A 13,555-nucleotide genomic window follows, 5' to 3' on the forward strand; every position below is an offset into this window, starting at 1 on the left:
GTGGGGCTTTTTCTTTCTTTTTACCCCTCTTCTCCCTGGAGTCCTGTTGAGCCACCACTTCTGCATCTCAGCCATGTCCCAGTACTGGTGAAGAGGGCACCACTGTTGGTTAGTGGAGCTAAAAGGAGTAACAAAAACTCCTTTGGCCAGGTATGGCATTGTGTTTATCACTTTCTATTCACTGCTAACAGCGTTAGAAAGCAGACCTGTGAGGAAGACTCAATAAACTCAGCTTTCTCCACAAACACCTACAAAGTAGTGGTCTATTGGATACAGCCATTTTAGCGGTCCAGGTGCTGGTTCACTCATGCCAGGAGGGAAATTGCACCATGTTCCCTGCCCATACCCTGTGCCACAACCAGCTGGAATGAACCTGTGGTGAGTCTGGATTCCAGTCTTGCAACTGTGCCTAATAATATTTTATCTGGAATAAGATTTATTAGGTGTAGGTTCTGTGCAGGATTCTCATAGGACATGCAGATCAAATCTTTAGCCCATTTTCATTTTAGGAATGTTTCTCTCTGCTGTATTTTGCATGATTTTGTGTGTGACAGGCAGTAGAAAGAACCAAGAACAGACAAGAAAAAGAAAATAATAATTTTTCACTAATTATTAAATTTTCAATATTTTGTTGTCATTCTGAGTTCTTTTATTTCTAAAAAAGTAGTTCCCTAGGACATCGAATAGTCCTCATTATTGAAAATGTGTGCTGTCTTTTTCATTAAAATTCATTGAGTTTCCCCTTGGTTCTTCATAGTGATAGAACTATAGAATTACTGAAAAAAGTATGTTGGAAATAACCTCTGGAGACCATCTTGTCCAATATCAAGTATAAATAGGAGTAACATCAAGGTTAGGTCAGGTCTCTGCCTCTTCAAGCTTTGAAAATCTCTAGGAACAAAGACTCCTTTGGGCACCTGTTTCAAAGCTTAATTGCCCTTTGTCATAAATGTGCTTTCCTTGAAAAAAAGAATTCTTTTTTAATGGGATATATATAGTCCATCTGTTTTTTTTTCCCCTCAGCTCATGTGCCTTGGTCTTTTGTAGCCATGAGAACACTGTGAATGTCTGACACCATGTATGATGGGGTAGCTGAACACAGACACACACAAACCTCTTCGTGCTGCATCTATAATTGTACAGTTGTATGACTCAGAGAGAGGGGATGCCAAAACTTGCACATTTGCTTTGTAAATATTTTCTTAGAGTTAAATTAATACGTAATCTAGACCCTCCATCCCTCTGGCTTGCTCCTTTTGATGTTGTTAATACATATGTACATGTATGCGCTTTTTTTAAAGTCGCTAAGCAAATGAGAACATAGAGCTAATGTTGAGCATGGAAAAGTCTTCTCTTGTATACTGTTCATAGAAATGAAGAAATGTTATTTCTATGCTTTTCCTCAGCATAAGCTGTAACCTGGACACCTCTTCATTTCCTTTGGATGATTATTTTATAATTATTTGACTTAAGCTGATTATTTTTTCTTACTCAGCGGCATCCCTGAGTCCCTCACCCCAGCTTTGTGCGAGGTTGAACTTCCCCTCTCGGTTTCCAGTGTGCAGCTGGGAGCTGTTGGTAGCTTGAGGTGCAGCATGCCTGTAGCATGGAGCAGCATTGCTCCAGAAGGACGAAAGGAGAGGCACAACTTGTTTGCTTAGAAGGCAGTTCTCAGTATTCCATGACGTCTTCTCTTTCTAGGCCCTCAGCTGAGATGTATTTTGCTATACTCATAGTGCCAGCAAGCCACAGCAGGCAGATGCTCTCAGAGGGCTCTGATTTTCTTTTTCAAGTTGCTGTCCCCAGGAACCTGTTTTGTCAGAGCCATGGTAGTCATTGCTGCATCAGTGTGAGTTACAGAGCCACTGATGAGCTTAGGTGTTGACCTTTAAGATTGCTTTTGAAGTTTCAAAGATCCCGCTGTCATTACTGTCCTTGGAAGCACTAGGAATCACAAGCTACATTAAAGTGAACAGTCTAAAACAACAAAACACAAAAACCTACACAAGCTCTGTGCACTCACAAGTAGAGTAGAAGTGTAGAATGTGAGGAAGCCAGCACGGCCTCCAAGGCTTCCATCCCAGAGATGGACTGGGGCAGGGAGTAGTTTCAGTAGGGGCCAGGGAAGTCCATGCAGCCCAGAACATCAGTGTGTGTGCTCACACACAGAGAAGGAGCACTGTGTTCTGGCTTTGTGAGCAGGTAACTTATATCAAGAAAGCACTCTGCATCCTTTTCATGGGTTGAAGCTGAATCACGGCTGACAGGCCTCTGCTGCTGCCCAAGCAAAGGAGTAGCACCATGATTCTGTAATCTTGTCCGTCCATGAACTGCAAATGCAGACTCCTCTTCCCAAAATTCCTATGTTAGGTGAAGTCTCCATGAAGTCTTTGGTCATGTCAGTGGGAGTTTTACTTTTAGCTGTAATGGAGGCAATGAATGTGCCATAGATTTACCCACAAAGTCAGTGTATAGGTATACTGCAGTGGTATTTTTCTTTTGAAGATGTATGAAGGACTAAAAATTAATTTCTCTCTTAAAAATTTAAATTATGGTTAGAAGAGCAATATGATTATAAATACCCATTTTGGAAGTAGTCTCGTTTATTATCTTGCAACTATGTCAGGCCAGACTATGTAGTGGAGAAAAGATTGATAGGGTTTATTGTTTTCATCTTTTAATAAGATTTTGTTTTGCAATTGCTTCTAGCATGTTTCGCCTCATAACTTACCAGCTCATTTGTGTGTGTATGTGTTACTCATCACCTCAGGCCTTGGTTTGGTTCTGGACTCTGTGCTGAGGATGCGCAGACCTGCACAAGGCCCTTGACTTCAGTAAGGTTTGGCAGAGGCCACCTGAGATCAGGGGCTTTTCTCCAGCAAAGGCTTTTACTTGAGGGGTAAATGGGGCTGTTTGGGATGTGGCAGGAGCAGGAGCTGTCCTGTTGAGCTCCATGAGTAAGGAGAATTGACACAAAGATCTTTCCATTGTAAATAATGTAAATAAGTCACTTAACCCCAGTGGTTTCCACTTGAGTTTCCGCGTACTGAGTTACTGCAGATGTTGTTAGTCCATGATTCAAACTGTTTTCTGCATGAAATCTGCACTGATTAAAAGGTGTTTAGTGGACATATGCACCAAGGCAATGATGCAAATGCAATCAGAAGAGAGTATATGTACAGTGATTTTTTTTTCTTTTGAAACAGACCTTAAACTTAAAAGTTTTAAAATATGCAGCTATGCTTCAATAGCTTTCTTTAATGACTTAAGAAAATGTAAAACACATCTGACTAATAATTTAAGCAGAACTTTCTAATCCTTTAAATTAAACTTTCTGATATTTTAAATTTTTGTCCTAGTGCCCGTTGCTATAGCGTTTGAAATTTCGGGTGTCTGATAAAATGATTATTTAATCCTGTATCTTTCTGAAACTGAAATTATTTTATGATTTTAAAATAGAAGATATTTCAAACAATTAAATTTTTGGACTAAGACTTTCTAAGTGAAATTTTAATCTGAAATTACATTTTTAGAGAAAATTTTAAACATTTTTACAGTTGACAGTCATAGGGTAGTACTGCAAATATTGCCAATTGCCAAAGTGAAAGCATATAAATGTGGCCAAAAGTAACTGTGTAGTCTCTTTTAGATAAGGCATCCTGCAATTAAAAACACTGGACTTAGAAAGCTTCTTAAAGCTTATTTTGTCAAATGAAAAAATGCCACTGGTTTTAAAGCTATTGTAATAAACCTTATTCTTATTCCTGGCATGGATATTCTAATTCTTTTAATTTCAGAAAAAATGGATAATTAGCATTTTAGCTTATCACTTTCCGTCCATGCATACAAATAATTTGTCAGATAGACCACCAAGAGAGACAAAATTAAATAATAAGTCTAGACAGCATGGAACCAAAATAAATTAGAGGTTAGGCTTCTAGCCTGTTAGGTGGGTTTTCATGGGAAAGAAGGAGAGGGGGTTAATACAAGAAAGTTTTTCTGACAGTTTTTGCTGCCTACCTTGATGTTGTTTCCCCATATCAAATCCCAAATAAATTGACCTGAAATAAGATGTAAACTTCATATTGGAACTCCCCTAGTTTATTTGTGAGTCTAATTTTTTCAAATGTATTTAGATTAGAGGCCTTACAGGCATTACTGCATCTGTGATTCAGCCAACTAAGTTCCTAGATAATGGTCCATGATTAATGGTGAGTGCTGATAATGGGAGGTTATTAGAGAAAGCAAACTTGGAACAAATCTGCTGTATACATTATATACTTTACCGCCATCTGCGGGTATTTATAATAAATACAAATTAAAGTCAGCGGTTAGAGCAACTCATGTTTTCCATATGTGAAAGAGAATTCCTTAGACATAGTCTTCCAGTAGGCATATTCACTGTAGGAATTCCCATTAATTTTTTTGCAGAGATACTTTACTATTACTTGCAAAGGAAAAACAGTTTTTGTGGATAGAGTTCTTTTGGCCTTGGTTGTCAAGGATGTCTTTCTAGAGTCCACACTGTAAGGAAGGATTATGTGTTACATGTTACCTCTGCTACACATGTTATTGGGTGTGAAAAATTGTTTTTGTCCTTTTGTACTGAGATTCATTGGCTATTCAGCCCATGTGCTAACAGGACATTCCTCCCTTTTATGTCTCCTTGAGTTGTGACATTTTGCCTCCTGGTGGTTTGTATTGTTTGTTGAGCAAATATTGCTGTATAGAGAAGAAACAATTGTTATCTTCCTTATTACTAAATGTAAAAAGCAGAAAAGAAATGTGATGCAGAGAATTGCAGAAGATAAATTAGAGTTAAATATTGTGATACCAATAACCTGCTGAATCAAGTGACATGTTTTGCTGGTAGCAAATGTAATGTTGCAAATACAGTTCTGTAGCAGAGTGACAAAAGGAGTGCCATTGTTAGGATCACCTTGTGCTGTACTCTGAGTTCTTTATGCTGTTTGATGGACAGTGTCTGGTTTACATGGTGTTTTTCCAGTAACTTTGTGCACAAAATTCAGGAGTCACCACGTAGTACTGAGGGCAGGCGAACAATGTGGTGGATGTTAAGATAAATGACCTACTGGGTTCAGCATTCTGCAAGCAGTATTTGGTTGGAAGAATTCCCAGCTTTTGAACTATTACAAAGTCATGATATTTTAAAGCCTGCGTGTTTGTAAATGGGTGATAGATGAAGTGTCACAAACATTCTGGTTGTTTATCGTCATCAGCTAAACCTCTGGGATGAAGTCAGGAATATTCTAGAACTGATGTTGTTTGTGTGGTTTTCCATTTTTTTCAGCTGTGAAGCTAATTTTTTCATAGGCTGTTTTTCAGAGTGAACGCTATTTTAGTGCCTGCCTCGTGAACTTGTCTGCGTAGGGTGTGCATGATGGAGTTTGCCTCCCTTCCATAACAATTCAATCCTCAGCAGTGTTTGACAGGAGCATTTCCACATGTGTTCTTGGATGTACTTGTCTCTTTATGCTGATTTTTTCAATATCTATGCCAGAGATATCTGCTTTTCTTCCAGTTCAGAGGTGTTCATTGTGTGGATCCGAAGGTGCAGACATCTGCATGCGTAGGGATGTCAGGGTTTCTGGTTACCTACAAACTATAGTACTATATGCTGGACTGAACATATCCATTTTCATCTGTTTTCTACTTGGGCAGTTGCAGTGTAAAGGACAAAAGCTTTTCTCTCTGCCTCTTCATTCCTAAATTATTTGATTGACATGTCTGATTAAGTTTTCTTCACAACAGTTAGTTTGTAACTTCAGGAGTTCTGGTTCTTCTTTGCTGGATTGCATCCCCGAACATCAGGGTTTATCTTCTCAGCTATATATATCAGTTTTTTTCTCAAATCCTTCTTCCCCTTACATGTTTGCCTTTTAACACTGAACTACATTTTGCCCTTTTACAGGTGTCTGAAATTTTTTCTGTTCTCTCTTCTCTTCTGTGTGTTCTTTCCATGTATTTCCTCCCCCTTCTGTGACATTCATGTAAATAGGAGCACGTCCCTTCTGCCATCCTGCCTAGGCTCAGGGCAGTTTGCCAGGAGCGTGAGACACAAACCAAAATGGGTCTTCTGCAGACTGGCTGAGAGTGCACATGCAGGACAGGTCTTCACATCCTTCAGGAAATGCCTTAGGGCAAAACTTTCTCCACCTGCCTCTCTCTCAGTGCCCTAAGTCCTTCAGAGCTGTTGACCATCAGTCCTGTGAGCTCTGCCTCTCCCGGGTCTTTCTGTTGTACTTGAAGCCCTGAATCTGGCAGCTTCCTTCCTTCAGTGACCGTCCATGCAGAGGCAGAACAGTTTCTATTGCTCTTATTTACTCCCTGCCACCTTTGTATTTTTAAGCCTTTTTTACCAATAGAGCTATCAAGTGTTCCAAGAGTTTATTATTCCAGAAGAAAATACTAGTGTAGACTTATTTAAAAGGTGTCGGTTTCCATAAAGTTTCAGCTGGAAATCAAGAAAAATGTAAAAAGTGAAAGGGACTGTTTTGTTAATATGAACTCCCATTCTTTCACCTTTTCATAGTAAAGAAAAATGTTCAATTGGGGGAGCATTTTAACTCTATTTTAGAAAACTATTAAATACAATTTTTTTAAAATAGAAAGTTAAGATATTTTGATCAAGCTGGACATGGCTTTTATTCAATTTTAGTAAATTTTGTTTTATCAGATTATCATGAGAGGTATGATCTTTGACTTCTCAATTTTTGCTTTATAATAAAGTAGTGGAAATTACCTCAAATATGTATCAAGACCTGGTTTTATTCTGTATAGGTTACATACTTGATTGTTTCTTTCTACTCAGAGTTTTCTCACCTATATTTGAGGCATTTAGTTTTCTGCTCTTGGTATTGTGAGATGTACTTAGTTCTTGCTTTGTTTCAAAGCTGCCTGTGTTGTTCCCAGTAGGAGCAGCAAAATCAACAACATTCTGGTGAGCATTTGCTGTGCTGTGTCTTGAAAGAGGTAGGAGCTGGCATGGAGTTGTCTGGAGCCGTCTCAAAAGTGAGAAAGATGACGCTGCATCACTTTGCACTGTGATTCGTGTTTGGAAGTTTTGAGTTTCTGCTTTGGTTTTTCTTTTCCTTTCCATGAGAAAGCTAAAATGTTTCAAAAATACACTTGCTGGTTGAAAGTTTAGATGGGGTGGGTGATTTTGGCCCCCAAGTTTCAACCTCTGCTCAAAATCTGAGCTTCTTTTGTTTTTCTGTCTTGTTACCACTGACATGAGGAATCCACAAGATATTGTTCAGGTAAAGGGCTGGTACAGCCCCTTTAAGGAGCTGTAACCAGAGCTGCAAATCACACAGTTCTCTAACAACTGGGTCAGTGTATATAGAAAGACTTTCAAATACAGTTATTTATTCACTCTCCTGCTCTAAGATTAGTCCCATTATGTACCTCCTGTGCACTCCCTTCCAATTCATTCAATTTAAATAAAAACTTTCTGCTAGAACTCATGTATGTGTCAGTGACATTCATTTAAATAAAATATCCCAGGCACTTGAGTCTCAGGAACAGTCTTATGAAGAAGCAGATCATATTCTATTTATTTGAAAATGGATGCATGTTGACGTTGGGGTTATTTCAAAATAATGTCAAAATGGTAAAATCTTTATGAAATCTTAACATTAAATTTTATGAAGACAGAGATGTTTGCTGGGATATGATGCTGAGGGATAGGACCAAAATCAACTGCTGAAGTTAAAAAAACCCACAATACTGCCATAGGGCAGAAGAGGGAACAAATGCAAACTCAGGGTAATCAGTCATTTTTATAATTTTTATCATTTTTTGCTTGATGTTAGTAATATAATGTAAGTTAGATACAGTGCTGTACTAATTTGGTAGTTCTTGCTGGGTGAACACACAAATACTATCTTTCTTTTCTTTTAATGTGCTGAATTTTTTCCTAGAGAAGCTTGGCAAGTCTTTTCTCCCAATCAGAGGTCTGAAGAAATGGAGTAAGTGTAGATAAAACCAGCTTGTTTAATCACTGAAATACAGAAAAAATTAAAAGACATTTTTTGCTTGCAAAGTAGAGGAAAGCAATAAAAACAATGCCAGACGGTTAATGCCTCTCTTGTACCTTTCATTTCAAAGACCTCAAAAGAACATCGAGAAGAATAAAGGCAAAATCTATTCCCTATTGGCATCATTAAAAATGTTGTATCCTCTGAAACTCTAAAGACATCCAAGAAGAGTAGAAGAATAAATGGCATTGAAATAAAGAAAGTCTCTCTGGAGCTTTGTTCAATCGGCTTTGTTAGAATTCACTCAAATAGGATGATTATAAGAAAAGATCTCATTTGTTTCAACATTAAAGGAGCAAATTAATATGTGGCAAGCTGCTAATAATTGCCTCATTATGTAGTGAATGGGCATTGCGTCCAATTTACAAAATTACAATCATATTGTTAAAGTAACAATTGAGAAAGTTTAGTGTGAGTTTCCTAACTATCTGTGTGATTAGTTGTGGGATTCAGAGTGGAACAGTTGGTGGCTGGAGAGAGCGCACCGCCAGTCCACAGTGCTAAGGAGCCACAAGAGAAATTCAGCTTTTCATTAGTGGAGATTCCATCTGCAGAGGTCCTGAGCTGGGCTTGGTCCAGCTGGGGCGCGAATCTGGCAGTCTCAGCTGAGACCAGAGCTTGGCGTGTCTGTTTGTCCAGACCTTATCCTGTGTTTCAGAGACCTGGCCTGAGGTCATCCCCACAGGGACCTCAGCAGATGTACAGGGCTGTGGCTGGGAAACGTGGTGATCCAAGATCTGTGCCACTGGGAAATCCACCCATCCAAATGGTTCTGTAGCTGGAATTTCAGTCTCCTGGTGGAGACACTGGAAATGCTGGGGGAGTTGACAAATTTGGACAGTAAGCAATTTTCCAAATAATGAAATCCTGTGTGGAAGAGAATCATGTTTTGTGACCTACTTTAGTTGGATTTGCTTGTGACCTTTTCTAATTCTGGCTGATTTTGTTATTTAATGATTTGACCTTTGATTCTGTGAAGCGACTTCAGTGCTAAATGCAAAGATTTAATAACTAGAACTGTTTGATAAGTGACCTTTATTACACAGCTATTTCTCTTTGCTAGAGAAATGGCACTGTTTTGCGAGTTCTAATTCACACTTTTAATTATCTTTTCTATTGTCTGTAAGCTTGCACAGGAAATGGAAAGGTCAGACATTTCATTTTCTTTACTGATTAAAATATAAGTGTTCCTCAACAGTTACAATGTATCATTCAGGAAAAATATGGGACTATTTGTCAGAACCATACCCAGCTGCTCTGCTGAAGTCTTCTACGTCCTTCTGGTCAGCAAAAAAATTAGCAATTTTCTGGCAGCAATAATAGCTCAACCCTCTTGGTGTTTAGAGATGAGATAAATGTGTAAGTATGTGAAAAGAGAAGAAAACCTGAATGGTTCTTGATGTTTTTGTCTTTAACTCATGTATCTATGATGCAAGCGAATGAAGATCTTGTGAGAGGTGAACCTTGGCCTGATTTTCTGGGTCCACAGCGGAAAAGCAATAACAGCACAAGTTTCAGTGTGGTCCTGCCAGTCTGTTTCAGTCCCACTGCTGCTGGACCCTCTCTGCAGAGGAGAGGGCAGCCAGGACTGCCTGGCAGACCCATTTGTATTGTATGTGGATTATGTGTGTCAGTGAAACCACCCTTCTTGTCTGTGCACTTGCAAACCAACACCACAAACTGGTGGCCTGTCTCCATATGGGGCTCAGTGAGTGAATATTGATGTGTGTTTTCTCATATGTTGAGAGAGATATGATGCAAAAAGGTGATGAAGGCAGTGGGTGATTCTGGATTCACTGAAATATCTGTCATGGGTGTCAGTCTTCTAACTCGGTCTGGGATCTCTGTTGGGAAATGTGCATAGTGGGACATGTAAAATCTCAGCATTGTGAGATAGAGCTGGGAGGGGGTTAGCCTCTGACTCTGTTCAAGAAGGCAGATTATATGTTGACCTAGTGTAGGCATGCAGTATTATGAAAGCACTTTATAAATTGGAACAAGATAAATGAACCACAACAAAAGAGCCAGAAAACCAGGGGACACAGTTGCAGGAGTGAGTGTACTCAGCTTATTCAAGCAGAACAGTTGCACTCAGTGAATAGAAAATGTGCAATGCATTTCTAACTAAGGTGAGGAAATTCAAACAATTCTAAATTTAAGAGAGCAGCTCCATTTAAATGGAGATGGAAGAATTTAGTGAAAAAGCAGCTCTAAGGATGAGACAAATTTAAATGGAACCAGATTGTTGACCAAATTGGCTTTTCCTATCTAGCAGTTTCATATTCACCATTTGTTAGTTTGAAAGTTCAGCCTGAAAGCTATAAATTAATCTACTGGGTCTGTAACTATTCACTTCATGGTAGAATATGAGTTATGCTCATGGATTTGTTTAGGTCACCCAGCCATGTCCTCATAATGTATCTTAGAGAGAATTTCTGTAAGTAAGCAGTAAACAGAAAGGCTGCTGCATTCAGCTGCATCTCCTGGGATTTCATCCCTGCTGTCAGAGAGCCATGCAGGACAGCTCTCTAAAACTATACCAGCTATAACAAATGCATGGTTTTCTGTAAAGGAAACATTGACAATGCTTTTGCATTCAATCAGGAATCTTTAGCTACTGATTTAGGAAAGAATGTTTTCCTGAACCTGCCACATAATGAAATCAATTCAATCAAAACAGAGAAATCAAAGCCTTGAAATGGTAAGGTTTACTGCACAAGTCGTGTAGGATGCACCTTAATTCAGTACAATATTTGTCACCCAAAGATGATGTATTTTAGCTCTTACAGTTTGGCTTTCTTAAGAGATTTGTCTCTTGTCCTTGCATTATTCCCCCTTATCAAAGAATTTATTTTTTTGTCAGCAATTACATCCTAGGGTTAAAGTGGTCAAGTGTAGGCAGGCTATTCATCCACATCAGTTAAATGAGGTTTGATTTTGAAGAGAAATAACCACAAGACCGATCAGAAAAGCACCTAGCATCCTGTCAGAGTAAATGTTCAATGAACGTGAAGAGAATTTTTCCTAAAAAATACTAAACTGAGGTCACTGCCTCCCAATTGTGAGCATGACAGAGGATCAAGTCTGTGACCACACAAAATATTGTAGGTTATCTCTGACCTAGATGATCTTCTGTAAGGTTTTTTTCTGATGGGTCTAGTTTTCATTTGATTTCAATTTCTAACTGAACTCTTTATACAATCCGATTTAAATAGAGGGCATTTCCTTTTAGTCTGTAGGTACAAAACAATGAAAAGAGATTTACTCTTTATACTCTGACAAATGGAGCATCAGATAGGTCCTTATATCTCTGTTAGATTATCTTTTTCTATTTTCGATTCATACTGGAGTAATAGCACCCTAGAACATGGTAACAAAATACTGTCTTTGATTATAGTTTTCTCAGGATTAAGTTCCTAGTTCAGGTGTCACCAGTTCCTCTGCCTCTCATTTTCAATGGATCATAACAACTCTCTGGAGAGAACATCTTCTCTGTCCACATCTCCTTTCCAGCTGCAGGATTTTCATACTATTCCATTGCTTTTTAGAGATACATTTTGCATTTGACTTCTGTCACAAATTTGGGAACTGTTCATTCAGACACAAACACAGTTAATGTACAGTTAAACTTCCAGCATTACTTTTTCAGTAGGTTTTTTCCTATTGCTGGCAACACCTTGTTAAAAGAGACGCCATTGATCTAAATATTGCTTTCTACTGTTTCTTTATTTCCTTGCTTTTTTATTGAAAAGAGTAACATTTAGAGGGAAAAAAAGAAATTATTATTTGTATAGTTGACTTTGCAAGGTGGGAACAAAGGCAAAGATTGGAACTTTTCTATTTCATTTAAAAGGTTTGCATTTGTAGAGGTAGGGTTTTTAAGCAGCTCTGCCATGTGGGGATTGTGATTTTGGTTTTTTAAAGAGAAGCATTATTATCCATTTGTTGTGCTGTACCTGTTTTTCTTTTAACTGAATTTTCAGTCTTCATGTTTTACAGAGAAAAACTTGCAATATAAATTATTGTTTCCTGTCTTCCAGCCTCTACACCTTGACTGTGACCTCTGTGCCATTGTTTCAAACTCGGGACAGATGGCTGGCCAGAGGGTGGGCACTGAGATAGACAAGTCCTCCTGCATCTGGAGGATGAACAATGCTCCCACAAAGGGCTATGAGGAAGATGTTGGGAAGAGGACAACCGTAAGAGTGGTCTCTCACACAAGTGTGCCTCTCCTGCTCAAGAATCCCGAGTACTTTTTCAAAGAAACCAACAGCACCGTTTACGTGATCTGGGGTCCTTTTCGGAACATGAGGAGGGATGGAAATGGCATTGTGTACAACATGCTGAAGCAAACTGTTGACAGCTACCCAACTGCCAAAATCTACGTGACCACGGAGAAGCGCATGAGTTACTGCGATGCGGTGTTCAAGAGGGAGACGGGAAAGGACCGGTGAGTCTGAAACATGAGCAACAATTAAAAGGTTTGACAAAAGATACGTGAGGAAAGTCCATGTGGGATGTCAACTACTAAATGAGTCCCCAGATATGATTTTAATAGATTGTTATATGGGTTTGACTGTTATAAGCACTTGATGAGGCAGCAGCTAGGCCCCATTTACCCCACCTACGCTACCTTCTGTTCATTCCATTGCTGTTGGCTTGAGTCCCAAAAATATTGGATGTCTTCCTGAAATGTTTTCAAAGCTGTGTGTTGTTTTCAGCTCAATTTACTATTGATTAAATTGACATTTTATTTGAAGAGGATAATCCTACACAAACAACATTTCCAAATGCACTACCTCAGGATAATTCTGGATACTGCATTTTTTTCTCTGTTGAGATTCACTGTAGCTTTTCATCAAACACAGACCTCAGGGTTATGCATTATTTCTGTTTCTTGGTGAAAACAGGTTATCAGACATACTGGAATAGATTTAGGTTTTTACCAGTATTATGCTGAATTGCTATTTTCTATGCTTGATAATGTGTATTTATGCTACTCAAGTGAGGCTGTAAGAGGTGAAGGTGTGAGGACTGTTTGGGCTAGCATGTTCAAAGGAGAAACTAGTTTTGTGGAATTAAGACCAGAAATTTCAAGAATTTGTAACCAAGCTGCAAAAATTCGGGTCATCTGTGTTTTGGCATGGAAGAGCACTTGTCACACATACTCACTTGAGCTAACTAGGAAGGCGTTTCCAGATCACTGCTGTGCCTTAATATTAATTTTTGAATTTGTGCATCATGAATTTGAGGTTGGAAAGGACTGTTGCTATTCTGACCAAATTAATGATGCAGGTTTTCACAAACAACATAGTCTGAAATTTTGACTTAGCTTTTGAAGTAGAAAAGCTTGTTATCTCAAAAGTACTTTTTTCACTATGTTATTAAACTGTCAGAACTTGGTGACAGTTGATTTTTTCCTATTTTTCAAACTATTGGAGCATAAGGAGGAGCCTGCCCCTGTTCACCAAGTGCACATATTGCTGCTGTGGTTC

The 13,555-nt window shown here is 38.7% G+C and overlaps 1 protein-coding gene across 1 annotated transcript in view; it reads left to right on the plus strand.

Annotated features, from left to right (window-relative positions):
* The window catches only part of ST6GALNAC3 (ST6 N-acetylgalactosaminide alpha-2,6-sialyltransferase 3), a 217,065-nt gene that overhangs the window by 128,993 nt on the left and 74,517 nt on the right, over positions 1–13,555 (plus strand). The window contains exon 3 of the mRNA XM_005482164.4: positions 12,101–12,510. Within this exon, the coding sequence (XP_005482221.1) occupies positions 12,101–12,510 (410 nt within the window). The remainder of the gene's footprint in view (positions 1–12,100; positions 12,511–13,555) is intronic.

Source organism: Zonotrichia albicollis, chromosome 8 (genome assembly GCF_047830755.1).
Source record: "Zonotrichia albicollis isolate bZonAlb1 chromosome 8, bZonAlb1.hap1, whole genome shotgun sequence".
Lineage (NCBI taxonomy): Eukaryota > Metazoa > Chordata > Aves > Passeriformes > Passerellidae > Zonotrichia > Zonotrichia albicollis.